We start from the raw sequence: 22,852 nt of genomic DNA on the forward strand, positions 1-22,852 counted from the left end.
CTCTTTCATTAGTGACACTGCTACAGTTGTCTGACTATTTTGGTGGAGGGGTGTTGTAGGGTTCCCTGGATTGTTGGAAGTGGGTGGATCTGGCTATGTTATCTCACATCAGAGATTCATATTTGACTTTCACAGCTTAGAAGGGACCATTATGATCATCTCATCTGAGCTCCTGAATAACACACATTTCACACAGGAATTCCTACATCAAGCCCCTAAAGCGTATCTTTTCGAAAGAGAACCAGGACAGATAGTTGCATTTTTTCCAATTGGAATATTTTTCCATCAGAAAATGCTGATTCCACAAAATCAAAACATTCTGTCGGAAGTATAGATTTCCTGAACATTTCTGAGAGGAAATTATTAAAAAGTTTCATTTTGACTTTATCTTTTTGACTTTCAAATTGTACCATAGCACCCACACATCGCATCCACAGTCACATCCATATGCCGAACACAATCCTTTACCACACATCATTCACACCCCACACAGCACATATACAACGTACAACTCCAGCGCATCACTCCCCGCCATAATATACACACCATCACATGTAATACCCAACCACCACACACTCTGTACAAATCACATAACACACCACCACCACGTGGATACCATCACACACTGCCATGATGTGCCACACCCACAATGCACCATGCAACATAAGAGTCAAAATGGTACAAAGATGCCTTCTTTGAACAAAGGTGAGCAAATCTAACCTTATCTAAACAAAGCATTTCAACCTTCGCTTAGACTATCATGTTTCATGGAAGGTCTCAGTCCTTATCTTCAAGCCACTTAGGCCCAGATCTGTAGAAGTATTTAAGCTCCATTGAAATCAATGGACATTAGGGGGTTTAAATGCCTCTGAGGATCTGAGTCTTTAGCATTTGGGCCTTTGACAAATGAAAGATTCCTTCCCATTCCAGGACTGCATTGATCAGCGCTGTCCCTCAGGCACAGTGGAGCTGTCGCCAGCCAGGGGAAACTCATTTGTTCAGGAGACAGTTTTCCTGGTGGTTGATCTGAGACTCTGGACCCAACTCCCACAGGATCACAAAATCACCTGAGCCCTCTTTCTGTTCCACTTGAAAGTGAGCTTCTGAAATCTGCCTTCAGTAGCATAAGCTCATAGCATGTCATAAAATAAACCTCCATAAGAATCCACATGCACTTTTTCCCTAGGGGGAAGGATGGAGAACAACCCACATGGGATGAAAGAAAATCATGTCACTTCATGCATCTCTATACGATGCTCTGATGCCACAGTGAAGGGCATAGTATCAGAATTTGTAGGGCAGAGAAGAGATTAGGGGCCTCTTGTCACTGTCTAGTCGTGTGTGTGTGTGCTCATTAAGATACCTGTAAATAACCTCCCATTTATCCTCCTGGATTTCAGAGGAAAGCCTAGAGTCTGGATTGGGGGTTAGGGCCCTCTCTGGAGTTAGGAATATTTTGTTGCTGGCTTTCTCACTGTTACCGCAACCCTGATAGAGCATTCACTTTCAGTGCAGTGCCCCATCCTAGAGCCTGCGATACCTGAGAAGTGATATTTTAGCATTACTTCTTTTTGGTGATTCAGTTGTGAAGTTGCACTCCATAATGTTTTATGGAAATATGCTTATGAGTTTAAATATAATGTAACTGGAATATGCTTTATGCAAAAGGTCTCTTGTAAAGTATCATTACAAAGCTATATAAAATATATTTATCCAATCTGTATGCATAAATCATCATTGTATCTGAAGCTAGAAATATGAAGTATAACTCTGAGGCCCTATTGTAAATATGCAAAGTGTGGGCTATTAATGGTGGTTTAGAATCTTGATGGCTCCCATAGACTAGGACAATTGGTTGTAAATGATTTATTTACCTGCAAGTGTTCCTGGGAGCCAGCCAGGGAAGAATGGAGGCTGGGGTCTCACAGGACATGTGAGCATGTCACCTGACACTGGAATCCATCTTAAATCTGGTATTTTTCCATTTAGAAGGAGGGGTGGGGACCCAGAGAGACAAAAGATTCCAGTCTTGTGCCAAAGCTATAAAAGGGGGTGGAACAAAACAAAGGAGGCTGCCAGTCATGAGAACACCCCTGCTTTCCACCTAAAATGTCTCCTGGAACTAACAAGTCTGCACCAGGGGAAAGGATTGGGCCAGACTAGGAAGGAGTCTAGTTTGTGAAAGAAGCTTATTAGCATATCTCTGAGGGTGAGATTTTACCTGTAATTGATTTCTAAATGTATTAGGCTTGGACTTGTGTGTTTTTGCTTTATTGTGCTTGGTAACTTACTTTGTTCTGTCTGTCATTACTTGAAACCACTGAAATCCTACTTTTTGTTCTTAATAAAATCACTTTTCTTTATTATTGAACCCAGAGTAAGTGATTAATACCTGGAGGAACAAACGACTGTGCATATCTCTCTATCAATGATATAGAGGGTGAACAATTTATGAGTTTACCCTGTATAAGCTTTATATAGAGTAACATGGATTTATTTGGGGTTTGGATCCCATTGGAAGCTGGGTGTCTGGGTGCTGGAGATAGGAGACCTGCTGAGCAGTTTTTGGTCAAAGTCTGCAGCTTTCGGGGCGTGGACCAGACCTGAGTCTGTATTGTAGCAGGCTAGCGTGTCTGGCTCAACTAGGCAGGGTTCTGGAGTCCCAAACTGGCAGGGAAAACGGGCTCAGCACGTCAGGTGACAGTCCCAAGGGGGTCTCTGTGACCGAACCCGTCACTTCAGTCTCCATCTCTCTCACTGCTGGTCCACATGGAGCCACCCAACACACCTCATGAGAGAAACATCAGCCCAGGGACAGATCTTCAAAAAGGGTTTAATAAGAAAAAGCAAAAATTCACAATGAAGAAGTGTTAGGGACAAAAAGCAGGGAAGTTCCAAACTGTCTGATCAATGGGAAATTAGAGGGGAAATCACAGCCCCTGTCTCAGTCAGACTTATTTCTTGCATCTAAACAAAACTGAAATCAAAAAGCTAATTGAAGCAGTTCCCAGGTAGGGATTGTCTCCAATACCCCGATGGGTCAATGAGCATTTGGGACAGGAAGAGTCTAACCATACAGCATTTACATCCTCACAGGATATTTGATCTCAACCCAGCCATTCTTATATTGATATCCCAGAGATGCCATCATCAATGTCATCATAACCCGGGTCATAAGGAGGTGGGGACAGGGCTTCCCTCTCAGCCCCAGAGGCCCCTTCACTTCTTAGCGTGTGCAGACTCCAGCCTGAAAATAGCAAGCAAGTCACATTACAGTCAATGTATTCATTCTCCACCCATGTGCACTCAAGTAATGGATGGGCAAAATAAAGCATGGGCTGTGAATCAGCCCCCACCCACAGTTCCTCTTAGTGGGCCTCTGACATGTTTAAACCATGATTTCTCTCTCTGTTCTTCAAAGAAAACATGTGGGAGCGGATTCTCTCTCTTCTGAGACCTCCCTGGTGCAGGAGAAGTGTGGGGATGGCAGTGAGCTGGTGACAACTCCCTGATAGGCCACTGGGAGCTGCTGTAACTCCTGACATCTGATATAGTCCCTAAGGGACCACACGCCAGCAGTCCCACTGAAGTCAGAGAGAGTATTCATGTGAGTAGACTGACAGATGGGATCTAGTATTTGTAGGATCAGGGACCTTATCTAGGAAATCTTCTCTCTGTCTTGATTTCAATCCATTTAACTCTGTTTATCAGAAGTCAAGGAGGGGACACAGATGAGAGGTCACCAATAACTGTATTTCAGTGCAGTGACAGTGATCTCTAGTGGCCAGTAAAGGCTCTTCCCGGTGACTTCTCCACACTCCACTCACCTGTCTGTGAATCCCTGTTCCTGACACTTTCCCCATGGGCCCCCGTGACTTCCTGGGCACTCGGTCCAGAAGCAGGGTCGTCTTCAGGGTCAGAAATTTCTCTGGCATCATCATAACCGTCCCCTGGGTCATCTCCAGGCAGGGCAGAGACCTCTGAAATAATGATGGGAATTAATGGTAATGAGAAGAGGCTTTCCACTGAATAGAGAAATAAGCTACATGCCAGGTGTGGCAAAGGAGGAACTTGTGTGTATTATTTCTTATGAATGAATGCCACATACACCTCAGTTTAGCTGTTTGATATTATCCTGCCAGACTGCACAGGGAAAAACAAAGGAGGCCATTGGAGGGGAAGCAAACAGGAAACATAAAAATAACAAAGACGTGGCTCCTTAAGGCAACAATGAGGGAAACAGTTAATTGTGGAATGCCCTTGTCAAGGTTCCTTCCCCACTCTGAACTCTAGGGTACAGATGTGGGGACCTTCATGAAAACCTCCTAAGCTTACTTTTACCAGCTTAGGTTAAAACTTCCCCAAGGTACAAATTAATTGTACCCTTTGCCCTTGGAATTTCCACTGCCACCACCAAACTTTAACTGGGTTTACTGGGAAACGTAGTTTGGACACGTCTTTCCCCCAAAAAATCCTCCCAACCCTTGCACCCCACTTCCTGGGGAAGGTTTGGTAAGAATCCTCACCAATTTGCATAGGTGACCACAGACCCAAACCCTTGGATCTGAGAACAATGAAAAAGCATTCAGTTTTCTTACAAGACTTTTAATAGAAGTAAAGGAATCACCTCTGTAAAATCAGGATGGTAGATACCTTACAGGGTAATTAGATTCAAAACATAGAGAATCCCTCTAGGCAAAACCTTAAGTTACAAAAAAGACACACAGACAGGAATAGTCATTCTATTCAGCACAACTCTTTTCTCCCTCCTCCCAGCTTTTGAAAGTATCTTGTCTCCTCATTGGTCATTTTGGTCAGGTGCCAGCGAGGTTACCTTTAGCTTCTTAACCCTTTACAGATGAGAGGATTTTTCCTCTGGCCAGGAGGGATTTTAAAGGGGTTTACCCTTCCCTTTATATTTATGACAGCCCTTGTCATACATTTAAAGGGAAGAGTAATCACCTTTCCGTATTCAGTGCTATAAAATCCCTCCTGGACAGAGGCAAAGTCCTTTTACCTGTAAAGGGTTAAGAAGGTCAGGTAACCTGGCTGGCACCTGACCCAAAATGACCAATGAGGGGGCAAGATACTTTCAAATCTGGACTGGGGGGAAAGGCTTTTGTCTGTCTGTGTGATACCTTTGCCGGGAACAGATCAAGGATGCAAGCTCTCTAACTCCTGTAAAGTTAGTTACTAATCTAGCTAGAAAATGTCTTGGGTTTTCTTTGGTTTGGCTTGTGAAATTCGCTGTGCTGGAGGAAATGTTTATTCTTGTTTTTGTGTCTTTTTGTAACTTAAGGTTTTGCCAAGAGGGATTCTCTATGTTTTGAATCTGACTGCCTGTAAGATTATCTTCCCACTCTGATCTTACAGAGTTGTTCTCTTATCTTTTTTTGTTCTTCTAATAAAGTTCTGGGTTTCTTTTAAGAATCTGATTGGGGTTTTTGGGTCTTAAAAATCCAAGGCTGGTTTGTGCTCATCTTGTTTATTCTCAAGCCTCCCCGGGAAAGGGGGTGTAAGGGCTTGGAGGGATATTTTGGGAAATAGGAACTCCAAGTGGTCCTTTCCCTGGTCTTTGTCTAAATCACTTGGTGGTGGCAGCATACTGTTCAAGGACAAGATGCAATTGGTGCCTTGGGAAAGCTTTTAACCTAAGCTGGTAAAAATAAGCTTCGGGGGTCTTTCATGTGGGTCCCCACATCTGTACCCTAGAGTTCAGAGTGGGGAGGGAACCCTGACAGCCCTTCGCTGGCTCCAGCCAGGCTACTTTGGGTTAATTCTTCCCAGCCCTGAGCTCAGGATCAAAGGGCAGACTAGGGAATGAAGGGGGTGGAGCAGCAGTAGCCAAGGGGTAATGTGGCTTCCAGGAGGCAGATTCATCATTGCTCACCTCGGCTGTCTGGAGTCTGGAGGACGTTCCTCAAGGCAGGCTCCTCCACATTATCGTAATCCAACTGAGACCCCCCTGGGGAAGCTCCCTCTGGAACAGCAAACATTACGGTCAGCTTCCCCTGAACACACCCATTTCCCCAGCAGGTTTTAGTTCCCCATTAAAGGCCTGTTGTTTTCAAGTTTGGGCTTTTCATCATAGAGTCTGCAGGGGAAGTCACAGGGTGACCCAGGGGAAAAGGGAGAGTCATGGACATTCTCTCAAACAATAATTGTGCCACCTTTATTTCCTCAAAAATAACTAAGGCCCAGCCCTGCCCCACAGCATCCAATACCAACTTTGTCATGCCCTTCAATGAGATCAGGATCTATGCTGGTATTGAGCTAACCCTGGACCTATTTCATAGATTCATAGATATTAAGGTCAGAAGGGACCATTATGATCATCTAGTCTGACCGCCTGCACAATGCAGGCCACAGAATCTCACCCATCCACTCCTGCAATAAACCTCTCACCCATGTCTGAGCTATTGAAGTCCTCAAATCGTGGTTTAAAGACTTCAAGGAGCACAGAATCCTCCAGCAAGTGACCAGTGCCCCATGCTGCAGAGGAAGGCGAAAAAACCTCCAGGGCCTCTTCCAATCTGACCTGAAGGAAAATTCCTTCCCGACCCCAAATATGGTGATCAGCTGAACCCTGAGCATATGGGCAAGATTCACCAGTCAGATACCCAGGAAAGAATTCTCTGTAGTAACTCAGATCCCACCTCATCTAACATCCCATCACAGGCTGTTGGGCGATAGTAGCTGCCAAACCAGAGCTGACCATTGTGAATTCAACTGAACTCTATAAAGACATGGTTTAAAGTCCTTACATTATATGGGCTGGATCGTGAATTCGGCTATATGCTCCTGTCGAGGAGGCAGGGGGCTAAGGTCATGGGGCATAGATCAGGGGTTGTACAGTGACACGTGTAAGCTGTGGAAGTCAGATTCTTTCATACAGTGTGAATATTTCTCTGCCCGGTTCCCTGCAGCTCCTCCCCTGGGAGAGAGCACACTCAACCACACACAGAAAGGGTCAGGATTTGTTCACATTTCCATCAAGAGCTGGACAGAAATCGTTTGTGTGTCTCTGTGTCCACCCCCATCCTTGTTACCTTGCTCTGATCCAGGATCATTTTCCCCCTCGCTGTCCCCGGTGTAATACTGCAGCTTTGTCACTGAGTCATCTGAATAGGAAACTGGAGAAAGGGTAAATGGGATGTTATCACAGTGAGAGCAGCGAAACTGGCTGATGGGCAATGTATCCGGGTCCTGGAGCAAGATTTATGGTCTCACTATATTGCTTCTTCAAGAGAAGATGCTGAATTCACAGCCACTGAGTGGTGAGAGGCTGACACAGACTTTCTAAGCTAAATATCAGTTTTTTTGTAGTAAATGAGGCTTTGGGGTGGATAATTCAGACTGGGAAGATGCTGGGAACAGCCATATTGACCTCATGAGGTGAGGCAGGAACTGAATGAGCCTTTTACCATGAGACCCCCTCCTGTGGGTTTCTTTCAAATCCTTCTCATGAACTGGGGAGCCTGTTTTGAGTCACACTCAGGGTGTAAGAATCTCTTTAGAGAGGAATGTTTATCTTCTCCTCCTGAATGTTGCTGCTTCATGGCCTAATCCAGCAGAAAATTATGGCTGAGGCTGCTGGTCCAGATCTCCTCAGCAACAGACATGACTTCCATTTTGTTCTGGAAGATACTCCCCCTCCCCCGACTTTTTGCCAGATAAGGCAACACCCCTCCCATGATCAGAGTCTGTGACCAACCCCCACCATTAGCAGAGAGGAGAATGTGCATCTCAGAAGTAGCCTCGGGGAGAAGCACTGACCATGCTCAGAGGGCCCCACAATGTGCTAAACTGAGAGCAGCATCTTCCCCCCTGATTGACATTCAGTCAAAATGACGAGAACAGTCACTTTCCTGACCCAAAACTAATTACCCCCTACGGCTGCAGGATGTACAGATGGGCCTGACTGTCCTCAGAATGGGGCTAGCAGACTCTGCTAGGGAGGAAACTCATTCATCTCAGTCCAGTAACTGGCTGGTCTCTTCACAGACCCAGCATCTGCAGCCATCCATGACTCACAGGCTTGAAGGCTGCAGAGATTTAGCTCTAAGTCAGAGCTTTAGAAGGCAGAGTGCATTAGAGACTTTCTCCCTGTTAGGAATGACACACACAGACCTGAGCGATCAAACATTTACTGCTTCTTTCTCATCAGGTTATAATCGATCTCCTCGTACACGGCCTCAGAGTAAGGGTCCAAGGATCTTCTGGAGCCTGAAAACAAAGGGCAGGGTTTGCACAGGCTCAGAGAAGCTAGGGATGGGAAACCCTATGAGATCATCCAGCCCCTGCCCCCCCCGACTCCAGTGCAGGACTGGTTCCTACAGCACATTCCCACTGCTCTCTCCAGTTTAGATTTCAGAATCCCAGGTGATGGGAACCATGTCCCTGTCATGTTTGTTCTATTGACTATTTTACGGTTATTAAGTTTATCTTAAGTTTCCATGGCATGCATCCGATGAAGTGAGCTGTAGCTCACGAAAGCTCATGCTCAAATAAATTGGTTTGTCTCTAAGGTGCCACAAGTACTCCTTTTCTTTTTAAGTTTATCTTGATATTCAACTTTAATGGTCCCTTCATAAATGTATCCTATTACTCCTACTACCACCCAAAATCGTTCCTCTCCTATCCTGGTGCTCACACCTATGGGCAAAATAGTACTTGCATATGTACTGCCTAGAGACTGTGGGGGGAATAATTAGCTAATATTTGTGCAGTGCTTTAAAAATGGAAAGTACGATCTACATATTTTTTAGGTGACGAATTTGAGGAACTGTCCCAGATTGAGGTGTCATGAGAAGAAGTTTTGGAACAAATTGATGAACTAAACAGTAATAGGTCACCAGGACCAGATGGTATTCACCCAAGAGCTCTGAAGGAACTCAAATGTGAAATTGCAGAACTACTAACTATAGTCTGTGACCTATCATTTAAATCAGTTTCTGTACCAGAAGACTTGAGAATAGCTAATGTGATGCAAATTTTTTAAAAAGGCTCAAGAAGCAATCCCAGGATCCCAATCAAGGAGTGATTGCAGCATGCATAAACACATCTGAGCTGGCTTTGATCGAGCTAGTCACGTAGCTGTGTCAGCACACGCAGCAGCACAGGCTAACCTGCCGTGTACAGCCTCGCCTAGGAGCCTGGGTGCACGCTCCAGTGGCTAGCCCACGTCACAGCCATGCTGACGCAACTACACTGCTGTTGTTATGCCAGCTAGCTTTCACCGAGCTAGGTAAAAGCTAGCTTGGGTATTTCTACATGTGCTGTGATCACACCTCTCATTGCAGTGTAGATATGCCCTAAATGCCTAGTAGAACTGTCTGATCTCTTTGGCCATAATCACCCAAGCTCTTTTGCAGCATTTCTCCTTCCTCGTACCCTCCCTCCTGCTGTATCTCTCTATTCCGGATCTTTCCCTCACATGGATTTTCTTGTACTTTTCTAAATGGAATCTCAACGTGTTATTTTTTCTAAGAATACTTGAAGTCTCTTTGTATTATTTTCTCCAGTGAGGCGGAGTGACCTCCCTCCCCACTTTAGAGTGAGGGACCACTACACTCCCTCTGGTGGGTGGAGCCAAACCTGCCCTGCCCCCGTCGCCGGAATTACTAGGGCAGGACAGGAAGTATAAAGGGAGGGCCTTGCATCTCATTGGAGTGGGAGCTAGGGAAGGAGACAGAAGTCTCCAGCCTGCTGCAGAATTCTGGAGCTGGATCTGCACCGGGCAGCATCCTGTCCCCAAAGGAGACTGACCCTGGAGAGAAATTGCCGGCACTGCCATCAGCCAAGTACCCTGACGAGACCAAGGACCCAGGCACTATGGAACCCCTCAACCAGACGCTGGAAGGAAGTAGCCCAAGGAAACTGCACTTTGATCCCGTTACACTGTCAAAACCCGAGTCAACATGTTTTAGCTGGATCCATGCTGACCCAGTGGCGGAACAGTCCGCCAGTGTTTGGGCCCAGGGCTGGGACGCAGTGGAGTAGGGTGCGCCAAGGTCCCCCCATCCCCTGCTGCCAACCCCATCCCTGGGGTGGCAGCCTACCCATGTTAGGCCAAGAGGTCTGCTGTCTGCCAGAGCCAGGTCATCAAAACTGTCTGTTTGGTGCTCTGCCCTGCCTGAGGGCCTGAATCCCTAGATTGTTTGGTGCTCCCTGCTCTTCCCCACCCAAGGAGCCAGAGCCCCAGACTGTGTCTTTGCTGGCTGCCTTTGCCAAGAGGCTTAGGCAAAGCCTGCTTCCCACTCTGCCCTGCCCAGAGGGCCACAGCTTCCCTTATCAACCATGAACTGCTGGCTGTCCCAGCCAGGATGCTGTGGACTAAAGACTGTTTATACTCCACCCCGCCTAGAACGCCAGGGTTCTAGACTCTTGATTGGCGGCAGCTCTGACAGGAGGCTGCGAACTCTAGACTTCTTACAGATCGGCCCAGCAAGTGGGACCCGAGCCTGAGTGCTGCTGCCTGACACAGTGAGAGGGTGTGGCCTCCCTCTCCACTTGAGAGCAAGGGACCACTGCATTTCCCCTTTGTATTATTTCTATGTCGTCCCCATTAGTTTCAACTCCTCCCAATGGATTGTCATCTGCAAGTGTCGCTGCTGTGCTGTTCATTTCCATGGCCAGATCATAGCTGAAGATATTAGAATCATAGAATCATAGAATATCAGGGTTGGAAGGGACCTCAGGAGGTCATCTAGTCCAACCCCCTGCTCAAAGCAGGACCAATCCCCAATTAAATCATCCCAGCCAGGGCTTTGTCAAGCCTGACCTTAAAATCTTCTAAAGAAGGAGATTCTACCACCTCCCTAGGTAACGCATTCCAGTGTTTCACCACCCTCCTAATGAAAAGATTTTTCCTAATATCCAACCTAACATATCATATTAGATATGATAGGACTTAAGATGGTCCCTGGATCCCCCACCTAGCTTTCCCTGACATGTACACCTTGTGCAGGTTACAGGGCTGCTACTAGCAGGCCAGACTTCTGTACCAGACACGCACTGGCTACAGAGCTTCCGTGCAAGAGAGGTACACACCAGATGTGTTCACCGTAAGCTACCATAATACTCCGACAAGTATGGCTGAAGTTAGTTTAAACAAGGTATATTACACACAGTGTCACCTAGTGGCTGAATAGTATAATACAGTTTAGCCTTCCACTACGTCTCCCCCTTTGAGTTCTACATTCCTACCATTTACAACATTTAAGTTATCATGGTATCTTTACAGTTTAGCACAGATCAGTCTATTAAGTGTCTCTTGTTAGTATATAGGTCTGTCTCTTAGCCTTGGATAAAATTTTGGGTTTGACTTTTGATACTTTTATATCCTCCTTACGAATATGTATGAACAAAGAATGAAAACACTGTGTGATGCTTCCAGATGGTGTTTATAGCACAATGAAAAGAAATAAGGAAAATAGTTAAAGTGTTGCTGGGTATGGTGGGAGTTTAATATACAAGTGTACACTTGAAGACTGCCTCAACCCTTATCTCAAGGCAAGGTCAAGCAACCACATGGGAGGGGCAAGGGGGGTGGTGGGCAAACATAAGAAACACTAAAAAGCCAGAGAAAAGGTGTTCCTGGCTGAAACATAACCTTACTCCTTACCCCACCCGTAGGGTACAAAAGAAGTGGTACCAAAGTCCCCATACTACGATCCTCCAAAACAGAACATGACCATAAATTGTAAGGGGTGGGACCAAGGGATATAATTAAACCTGCTAAGAAAAAGAAGGTAGGAAAAAGGACAGGAAAAACTCTGTGGCATACAGAGCTATGGATATGCTTGCCTGATTAACCCCACTAAACATTGCATTGCCTGCACTCGGACTATGGTCTTCTGCTTTCTGTTTGCGTGATAAGAACCAAGAGAGGGGTGAGGGAAAAAGCCCTAACATCTCTCAGTGGTACTAGTTTTCTAATTACCCAACCCAAACACGTAACAACTTGGTCATCTGGCTTTCCATCAGTAGCAATGACTGCCTGAGGCCTGTTTGGAATCTCTGAGTTTTCTTCCTCTTGTTCTCCATCTGCCATCTGTAGAGTTTGCTCTGTTGATTGTTCTTTCTGAGGTACACTGTATGCTCCAGCATTTTATCTTGAGTTTATTTGTACTGGGTCTCCTTTCAAATATCCCTCTTTCAAGTTCTTCCGCTTTTCTCATGAGGCCCATCATGGCTGCCACACTGAGGTGGAGAAGGCTGATGGTCTTTGATCCTTTGATCACATGCACTCTGAATGAGAAGTTTTTCTCTTTGAAAGAGATTTCTGTGGTGAACTGTCCCATGCAATTCAGAATGCCTCTAGTGTTAGTCAGAGCTCTGGCAGGTAACTTCATCTCTGGGAGGGGTTGAAGGTGATTGTAAGGCCCTTCTGAGATGACTGTTACATCTGCTCCTAAGTCCATTTTAAAGTCCATAGTGTTTCTCTGAATGATCAGTTTCACTCTCCAGGCAGGCTCTGTATCTTCACACAGGATAGATCCAAGAAACAATAGCTCTTGATTGTCTGGAATGTGAATCAATTCCCTGACTGCGTTCATGTGGCAAACAACTGCAAAAAGTCCATGTTTCGTGCATTTAATATATCCTGAATGTTTGAGTGGAATTTGTTCCTCTTAGCCAGGGAGTTCTCCCTCTTTACCTCACCAATTTCATGGTATTAACTTGTTTCATTCAGGCTGCGTTTGTTAACAGCTTCTAAGCTAGTTTCTCATTTTTCAAGTTTGGCAAGTTGCTCTGGGTTTTGCTGTCTCATGAGCTCAGATTGCTTTGCCGTTTGAATCGCAGTGTGTAGGGTGAAGTCTGTTTTGAATTGTAGGTCCTGTGAAGGATTTTTTTCTGTTAACCCAATAACCAGCCTCTCTCTGAAATTTTCATGTTTGCAGTTTCTGAATCACAGTTTTCAGCCAAGGCATGCAGAGCTCTTATAAACTATTCAGCATTTTCCCCTAGTCCTTCAATTCTCTGGTGAAAACATGCCCTTTCATAAACCACATTTCTCTGAGGGTACAGTAGAAACTCAGAATTACAAACACCTTGGAATGGAGGTTGTTCATAACTCTGAAACATTCATAACTCGGAACAAAATGTTACGGTTGTATTTTCAAAAGTTTACAACTGCACATTGACTTAATACACCTTTGAAACTTTACTATGCAGAAGAAAAATGCTGCTTTTAACCATCTTAATTTAAATGAAACAAACACAGAAACAGTTTCTTTACCTTGTCAAATCTTTTTTCAACCTTTCCCTTTCATTTTTTTAGTTATTTACATTTAAGACACTTCTGTACTGTATTTTCTTTCTTTCTTTTTTTTTTTTTTTTTTGGTGTCTGGTGCTGCCTGGTTGCATACGTCCAGTTCCAAATGAGGTCTGTGGTTCACTGGTCAGTTCTGTAACTTTGAGGTTCCAGTGTATAAAGGACGCATCAAACAAAGCCAGAACCCTTTCATAGTCATCTTTGTGCCTGTCTTCAGGAAAATCAAAGGATTGAAAGAAATGCTCTGCTTGCTTCCAAATAGCACAAAGTAATCACCATACCTGTATAGCTTCAGTTTCTTATGGGGTTTTGTAGCAATCTGAAATCTTGCAAAATGCTGCTTCTAGTCTGTCAGTTGTGAAGGTTTGTCAAAGCTGAAGTTCTCTGGTCAATGAAGAGGGAGATGTTGATGAAATCCTGCAACCTGTGTTGCTTTTTTTTCCCCTGTCTGCATCCTTCATTGCTCCTCCTTCTGTCTGCAACTTCTGTTGCTCTCTTCCTTCTGTTTTTCTTCTCCTCTGGCACTGCTTAACTTGGGGCACCATGTCACATACACCTTGGACATGGTAGGTGGCAAGGCTGCTATAAGCAGGTCAGGCTTCTGTACCAGACATGGGCTGGCTACAGAGCTTCCTTTCCGGAGAGATACTCAACAGATGTGTTCACAATAAGATCCCTTAATGCTCTGCCAGGCATGGCTGAGGTTAGCGAATGTAAGTTGTTACATGCAACACCACTTCGTGGCTGAACAGTATAATACAATTTAACCTTCCACTACACTGCCAACGCCCCACGCCCCTTAGGCACAGCTCCGCCTGCTATTTCAGAGGCATTTCACACAGTGACACCAAGCAGGACCCACCTCTGCGCTCTGCCCTGGCACTTCGCACCTGCGCCCCCAGGATGATTAAGACCAGGCAGAGCAGGGCTCCCAGGACAATGCAGATGACCACGGGCACCGAGATTCTTCCACTGTCGGTCGGAGGGCGGCGCGGGGGAGCTGGATGGAAATGAACATGGAAGAGGGAGGGATTATCCTGTGAGAGTCCGGGGAGCCCAGGGATCTCCCCAGTCACTCATTGCAGTGCCCAGGACAGCAGGGTAAGGAGCTGGGACACAGTCTGTGTGCCATGGGGGCAGCTCACAGGCTGCAGTTTAAATCATGGGCCCTGCCCTGACAGCTGGAGCCAGCAGACAGGAATTCTCTGGCTCAGCACAGCCTGCAGCTCCCACCCAGGTGTCATTCGCCCCTAGATTTCACAGGCCATGTGTAAGGGGACTGTTGGCCCCTTACTAAAACTCGGTGGGGGTGTTTCGGTTGGCTAGCTCCCAGGACCAGAAGGAAGGGGAAGGGTTGATAGGAAAGCAGGACCCTGAGACTGACAGTCCCCAGGAACAATGGGGAGAGGCCAGTGCCCCAAGTCAGCCTGACTGACAGGGCGGGCAGGCTAATCAGGGAGTCAGGAGGACAAGGTGGGTCCTGTCCTCCCTGTGAGCTGGATTGCCTGGGTCAGACAGAGTGGGGCCGAGCTGCGGAGAGAGCAGGGGCCTGACTGAGCTGCGGAGCAGAGCCGCGCCAGATCCAGAGAGAACCAGAGCAGCAGCCCGGGGGAGCAGGTCAGTGCTGGGAGCAGAGTCACAGGAGACCTGTGCTGGGAGCAGAGCTGCAGCAACCAGATCCGGAGGGGCCGGAAAAAGCAGCCCAGAGAGCTGGAGGCAGAGCAGCAGCAGCGCTGAGGCAGAGGGGAGCAGGAGCAGGAGCTGGGCCTGGGGCTGGGGCTGGAGCAGTCTGAAGCCAGGTGCGGTGAGGAGCTGAGGAGAGGGAGGGGGACCCTGGGCAGCGGGCCCAGAGCAGGGAGACGCCCCCAGCCAAGAGGCCTGGCAGGCCAGACTTGGAGGGGGATCGTAACCCCGACTGGGCGGGGGCGATGCTGGGAAGAAGGGTCCTGCCTCGTTCAGCCTGAAGGCGTGTGACCACCCCCAGAGCAAGTGTCCGACCCGCAGTATCCCTGCAGCACAGCCAGGGCCTGGGCAGGAGGCCTGGGACATGTGAGGAACAGACTCAACTTCCCTTACGGTCCAGAGACGCTGGTTGTGACGTCCCCGTGCCACAGTGCAGGGTGACGTGTTTTCCTTTAACCTTTCCCACTTTTTTCTTATTTTTTAAAATCGATTGCTGTTTAATACACTGTATTTCCTTTGAACTGCATGTAATGATCAGTGGGTCAGGGAAGCATCCAGTGCAGAGAGAGCATCTGGGAGTGGGGACACCTTAGCCCCTGCCCTAAGTGACTACGACAGGGTTGGGGGTCGACCCCCCAGGAATCCTGGGCCCAGCCCTGTCGGGGTTACGAGGACTCTGCCAGACAGGAGCGTGGAAGGGGAGCCCTTGATGTCAGGCAGGCCTCTGGGTAAAGGAAGAGGGAGCGAGGACTCAGATCCCTTCGCTAGCCCATTTCACTGGGGTAGTGTATAAGCCAGGAAAGTTCCCCACAACAGCGGGACCATCCCCCTGCTTACTCATGGCAAGGAGCTCCTGTCCTTGGGCTACAGCTTGCAGCTCATCCTCGTGACCCAGCACCCGGTAAATTTTAACTCTTGATGGGAGCGGGGGATGTTTTACCTGTTCTACTCAGTGATGCTGTCGTCTCTGTCACACCTGCAAGGGGAAAGGGAGGAGAGTTGGAGTCTGGAGCGAGGGGGAGGTGATGTGTTTGTCACTGGGTAGCGTCCCCCTCAGATCTCCAGACATCACTTCTACAAACTCCCTCAGAGCAGCACAGGGTCTGTCTGTTAGTGATTTAGGGCCCACGTCCCCCTAGGCTGACTAGTAACAAACCAGCACACTGGGGTCTGTGATGGACGCAGGGGTTATGTGGGCTGATGTCTGAGCCAATATGGCCCCACAAAGCTTCCACCCCACAGCATCCATGATGCTTCTGCAAACAGGAGATGGGAGGGCCTGGCCTGTGACCAAGGGTGGGCGGGTACTTGGACCCATCCTCTTTCCAGAAAATTACAGCATGTAGCAGAAACATCTCCTGTCACTCACCTGAGCAATTCACTGCAACATCTTCCTTGTGACCACAGTTGCTCTCACCCCAGGGCTTGGCAGGACAGTCCCAGAGAGATGACTCTGTCCCTCTGCAATTCAACGTCTCCACCCAGATGGGACCAGTCCCCTCACCAAATGCAGCCTCGCCTGGGACTGGTACAGCAGATCCACAGCCCAGTTGTTTACACACAACGTTAGCATCCGCCATATCCCAGGAGTCATCACAAACTGTTCCCCAGAAGCCACGGTACCAAACCTCCACTCTCCCCGAGCATCTGTCCTCTCCTCCCACGACGCGTAACTTCTCCTGATCTGGAAATGCAGAAACCTCACATGTTACTGGGACAGCTGGGAAAGTCCTTCGGGACCAAGAGTGAGACAGTGAGAAGCAGAAATACCTGTGCAGCTTGTCGAGTTCGGGCAGTCGGCAAACAGGGTCTGGGGTGGTTTCTCTCTTTCTCCTATGCAGAGAAAATGATTAAGTGAACGGACCGAGAAGAGTGTATGATGTAGGAGAGAGTAGGGCTTATCTGTGTATTAAACCCCTAAATTTCAGCAATTTTATAAACTTAAATCTAAAATCTATTTTGTTTCATAGCTAATGGATTCGTTCCTCAGTGGATTCTCTGGATGTTGAAATCTTTATTCAGCTCGCTGCTGGTGTGTGCGCATTTGTGGGTATCTGAGTCTGTTCCATCCACCCTGTGTACAGCTGCTCTTGGCCCTGTTTGAAGGTAAACAGATCTGTCAGCTGAAACACACCCACATTATTGTGAGGATCCAGAGACAATAAATGGTGGTATTAGAATTGAGGACTGTACCTATTGGGTTATGGGAAGTGGGCACCCAGTCCAGCCCTGAAAGTGTTGGAAAAGCCCTGCAGAGGGCTGGCGCTGGGGAAGGAAGTAAAACCCCAGCTGACTGGGGGAAGTGGTGGCAGCTGGGGGCCACGCCCCAATCAGGACCCAGCTGGCTCTATAAAGGCTGTGAGCCAGAAGCCAAGGTTGACCACTCTCTTGCTCTGAGATGGAGAGACCTGGCTGTAGAGACCTGAATAGAGGACCTAGTTTGGAGCAGGCCTGGGGAAAGGCCAAGGGAGCCGGGGAGCTCCAGCCTAGGAAAGCCCCAGACTGCGAGCCTGATAAGCTCTATTAGGTACAGGGGTTGCAGGGGCAGCCACGAGTAGGCAGAGGCAGCTGGTCCAAACCCAAACTTGCTGGTGATGAGTGGCTCATCCTGCAGTCTGCCCCAGGGAGCAGGAACTAGCTGGTGACTAGCAGGAGCCTATGACTGAGGTGAGGTAGGGATAGTGGGTGCGGGGGTTCCCCTGGGATGGGGAGACCCAGAACTGTGGGGTACTGCCAGGGGGCAGCACCCAGTGAAAGGGGCTCCAAGGTCCTGGGAGGGAAACGGGAGCCAGCAGCAAGGTGAGACACTGGCCTGAAGAGGGCGCTCTGGCGGCTGGAACGCTAAATCCCAAGGACAACCAGCAGCAGGCGCCGCTGGTGAGTCAGTGCCCTGGTTACAAGGACTAAATGGGACTTTAGATCTGAAACAGACTCACCTACATGCACAAACCCACTTTTTGGGAATTCTGATCCTGACCCAGATTTCACAGCCTGGGTGTCAGGAAGCAGGGGCTGCAGCGGAGCTAGTCTCTAGGCAACTTAATGAGAGCAGCAGGACTGTATTAGGCTGCCTGACTGGTCATACTGCCTGATAGGTCAGCAGTCCAGCAGCCACACCAGCATTCAGCAACTGCTCAGAGCATTTCCCACACCTAAGATATCTCACTTTCCTGTCTTGTTCAGTCTTGCTTTTACCTTTACTCCAGACTTACCCCTTGCCTTGCTCCTGGTAACCTGGTCCTGACCCTGAGCTCTGATTTCTGCCTCTGGCTCTGACCCTTGGCTCCAATTTCTGGCTATCTGCTCTAACCATTGGATATGACTCCTGCTCCAACCACTCAACATGACGACTCACGTCCTAGTCACTGACCTTGGGCCCATCTCTGATTGTTCATCCCAAAAGTACAGCCACAGAGATTCCCAAATGATGCTCGCTAATGGGAGGCATTTGCAGTGGTGCTGGAACAATTTTTATAGTTGGGGTGCTGAAAGTCAGTGGTTCCCAAACTTTTTACCTTGCCCCTTCTTACCCTGTCTCTGCTCCCTCTCCCCCGAGTTGAGGCCAGGACTGGGCTGTGGATCGGGGTAAGGTGACTCAGGCTGGGACCACACCTTGCGGGGCTAGCAGCGGGACCCCGTGTCTGGGACCAGCAGTGGAGCGTGGGGCCGGCAGCCGGGACCCCACACAAACTGATTAACCCTTTGCACCCCAAGTTCCCGTGCCTACGGGCATTTGTAGGCTCTCACTAGGTGATTGCACCGTGTAACACACAGCTTGTATGAATAACTCCCATTTTGTTTTCCAGGTGCTGTATTGAGAATTGACAATGAAAATATGTCTGTCACTACTGTGAATGTAAAACTGTCTCTACTGAAAAGTAAATACATTCAAAATTTCTATCACAGCCTTTCAATGAGTAAAAGATGGAGTGGGTGTGTGCACAGACAGTTTCAGAATTACCACTGCAGGAAATATGGGTCTCTTCTGCTCGGTTATCACAGGAGTGCTGTTTCCATATGCCTGATGGGCACTGCCAAAGGGACCTGTGCTGCTCACTGCATGCAACATGGTCCAGCCATGTGGGACCAGAACCTGCTCCATATGCCAAGTCTCTTGCAACCTGCCCTCCATCCCCACAGTTCAGCTGTTTGCAGACAATTGCTGGGGTGACTCCAGACATCTGATTGGAGCAAACACTGCCCCACGTCCCATTGTAGAAAACTTCCAGCCGCCCAGCACAATCACGGTCGCTCACCAGCCTCAAATCCGTGAATTCTAGAAGGAAGTGCACAAAAAGGGAATTTAAATCGTCTGATTCTGAAATGAACTGTGATGAAGAGTGAAATCCCAGCCATTGCTCAACCCAAAAGTATAGTCACATCATTCTGCAGGAGCAAGTGCAGAGAGAATCACTCTAAGAATGAGAGACTCTCCTGGACACCATGGGACTATTAGAAATACAATGGTCACCTCTGAAAAGTCACCAGTTCCCAGCAGTTACACACACAGACACCTGCAATACAGCAGTGACTGCCCTGCCAACACTAGAGAAATGCTGCGATATCTCCAATACTTCTGGGTGGGAATCGATGGGAAATGGTGACTTTCTAATCATGACCCCAGTTGGTAGGTAGAAGAGTAGAGTGACCATATTTTCTCAAAGGGAAAACCGAACACCCCACGGGGTACCCAACCCCAAAACCTCCCTTCCTCTCCCCCACACAGGTGGGGCCAGCCTGAGCCTACCCTACCTCCCACCTACACAGGGACAGCCTGAGGTTCCTCTTTCCCCTCAGCACGTGGGCCAGCCTGAGCCCCCCTGCCACCCACCCGTGCGGAGTCAGTGCGAGGCCCCATTCTTCCATCCTGCACACACAGCGGCCGAAGACCCCTGCTGTCCTCCCGGGTTGGGCTAGCTTTACCACTGTCCCCCCTCCCCCCACATGTTCCTCCGCACTCCGCTAGTGGGTGCATCCCACTTTTTTGGCAAAACTGTGTATGTGTCCAATTTGCTCTTCCCAACTCGTGATCCGTTGGCAAGAGGAAACGAGAGAAATGTCCATTTTTGCCAAAACAGTCGGGACGGCCAGAGCAGGCTTAAAAAAGAGAGTGTCCTGGCCAAAACGTGCTGTATGGACACCCTATAGAAAAGACAGTAAGGGAGAGGCTCTATCCTTCTCACTGCTCTCCTCAAATGTCTGTCCCCTCCATTAAATCCCCTGGTAACCAGGCTCACGTGAGCATTCCCGGACCAGACCTGAGCAGAGAACTCCCGCGTCCTCTTTGTGTCTGCAGTTGTGCTGGCCCCAGCCCCTGGAAGGACAGTCCCAAAGATTGGATTCATTTCCAGAGCAGTTCACATCGTCCAGCCAGATCTGCCCGGATCCTTCCCCGTAATGAGCAGAGGCAGTTGCGTTGATGGCGCGTCCACATCCCAGTTGTTTGCAAACGACATCAGACTCTGACAGATCCCAGAAATCATCACAGACTGTCCCCCAGCTGCCATTATAATAAATCTCCACTCTCCCAGCACAGCGACCTGCCCCATTCACCAGTCTGATCCGCCTGCTTCCTGCAGGGATAGATCCCAGCTGTTAATATGCAATATGATGATTATTAAATAGCTTCCATGCAAATCAATGATGATGCTACAATGGCTGAGATATTGAAATGCTTTTTAAAATCTGTCTTTAACAAGAAAGACAGAAAAGGAGAAAAGCTGAATAAGGAAATGAGGAATACTTCTTACAGAGCACTATTGATAAACAGCATGTGAGTGTAAGGGCCTAATTCTGAATTCCTTATTCATCGGAGTAATCCTTAAGGGACTCGTCACATGGGTCAGAACTATTTGTGAGACTAAGGGTTAGCGGAAACAGCCCTTACTCAAAATCTTGAATATTCTCAAACAACTCTTAAAGGATAAGCATCAAGGTGTTCAGGGAATTATTAGGCAATTAATTTACCCAGAACCAAATATTATTTTCAGTTGTTACAGAATGGGGAGGGGGTGACACTGGCTGACCAGGTCATGCTAGAGTGTAGTTAGATCAGTTCACTTGTGTAGATTAAAGTAATGGTTAGATGTATACGTGTGTATTCAGATGTTTAAACTTTATGAAAACCAGTGGAATGTTATGGGTATTGTTTTTGCGTGTCTATTGCTGTCATAATGTAATGCCAAACATTTACATGATAAATATACGTGTAGCTAAATAACACATCAAATACATTTTGTGAAATGCGGAGGATTTAAGGACTTTAACAGAAAATGCTAATTTCAAAGGAAATAGCCATTATGAAGAAGGTTTGAGGTCAAAAATCTAAGTGCATTTCTCACTCCCTGTCATCAAAGAAAAAGCCCCGGTGGGCCAGCCTATATTCCACCTTGGTCCTGAGGCCCGCCCAGGATATCAGTTGGCGGCTCCTTCACAGAGCCGTGAGCACGGGCATGTACTTGGTGCGGTTCACCCCTATACCTGCCCCTTTTACGACATGAGGGAAACCCTGGCACACATATATTTGGAGTGTGCCAGGCTGCAGCCCCTATTCCGGCTCCTCACCAATATTTCATTACGTTTTTGGCTGCACTTTTCCCCTCACTTTCTTATTTATGCACTCCCTATCTGCGACCCCACAAAGTCACAGGATCTCCTGGTCAACCTTCTTCTAGCCCTAGCTAAAATGGCCATCTATAAAGCCAGAGTGAGGAGGTTGGCTGATGGAGTCTCCTGTGACTGTGGGGCCTATTTCCGATCCTCGGTCCGTTCACGCCTCCGGACAGAGTTCCTCTGGGCGGCATCCACTGACTCCCTTGATGCCTTTGACAAGCAGTGGGCGCTGTCCGGGGTTCTCTGCTTGGTGTCCCTGTCCGGTTTCCTTCGTTTGACCCTTTGACCACACTCCTGTCCTTTTAATTTCATTAGTTGTCCCCCAGATTTATTTGGTGTCCAGGTCCTGTGGATCCCCCTCTTAGGCTGGGAGGGGATCCTTTAAGCCCGCCCACTTCCCGGATCCCAGTAGGATCAAAGGAAAAGCCCACAGGGGTAGATTGTGAGCTTGCTTTCTGTGAGCTTGTTTTCTTATGTTCTTATTTGAGAAGAAGATATAAATATGGATTCAAAGAAAGATCCCGTATCTCTGGACTGTTTGGATTCTAACAGAGAAAAAGAACTTAGGATACAGAGGGATCTAGACAAATTGGAGAATTGGGCCAAAAGAAATCTGATGAGGCTCAACAAGGATAAGTGCAGGGTTCTGCACTTAGGACGGAAGAATCCAATGCTACAGACTACAGACTAGGGCCCGAATGGCTAGGCAGCAGTTCTGCGGAAAAGGACCTAGGGGTGACAGTGGACGAGAAGCTGGATATGAGTCAACAGTGTGCCCTTGTTGCCAAGAAGGCCAATGGCATTTTGGACTGTATAAGTAGGGGCATAGCCAGCAGATAGAGGAACGTGATCGTTCCCCTCTATTCAACATTGGTGAGGCCTCATCTGGAGTACTGTGTCCAGTTTTGGGCCCCACACTACAAGAAGGATGTGGAAAAATTAGAGAGAGTCCAGCGAAGGGCAACAAAAATGATTAAGGGTCTGGAACACATGACTTATGAGGAGAGGCTGAGAGAACTGGGCTTGTTTAGTCTGCGGAAGAGAAGAATGAGGGGGGATTTGATAGCTGCTTTCAACTACCTGAGAGGTGGTTCCAAAGAGGATGGTTCTAGACTATTCTCAGTGGTAGAAGATGACAGGACAAAGAGTAATGGTCTTAAGTTACAGTGGGGGAGGTTTAGGTTGGATATTAGGAAAAACTTTTTCACTAGGAGGGTGGTGAAACCCTGGAATGCGTTACCTAGGGAGGTGGTAGAATCTCCTTCCTTAGAAGTTTT

At 47.8% G+C, this 22,852-nt stretch overlaps 1 protein-coding gene across 1 annotated transcript in view; it reads right to left on the reverse strand.

Annotated features, from left to right (window-relative positions):
• Positions 1–2,880: 2,880 nt before the first annotated feature.
• The window catches only part of LOC144930230 (scavenger receptor cysteine-rich type 1 protein M130-like), a 72,765-nt gene continuing 52,793 nt past the window's right edge, over positions 2,881–22,852 (reverse strand). The window contains 9 exon segments of the mRNA XM_078851739.1: positions 2,881–3,247; positions 3,828–3,980; positions 5,891–5,980; positions 7,050–7,121; positions 8,131–8,226; positions 14,143–14,280; positions 15,904–15,969; positions 18,925–19,239; positions 20,222–20,536. Of these exon segments, the coding sequence (XP_078707865.1) occupies positions 3,123–3,247; positions 3,828–3,980; positions 5,891–5,980; positions 7,050–7,121; positions 8,131–8,226; positions 14,143–14,280; positions 15,904–15,969; positions 18,925–19,239; positions 20,222–20,536 (1,370 nt within the window). The 3' untranslated portion in view covers positions 2,881–3,122.

The sequence above is a fragment of the Lepidochelys kempii genome, chromosome 1, assembly GCF_965140285.1.
Source record: "Lepidochelys kempii isolate rLepKem1 chromosome 1, rLepKem1.hap1, whole genome shotgun sequence".
NCBI lineage: Eukaryota > Metazoa > Chordata > Testudines > Cheloniidae > Lepidochelys > Lepidochelys kempii.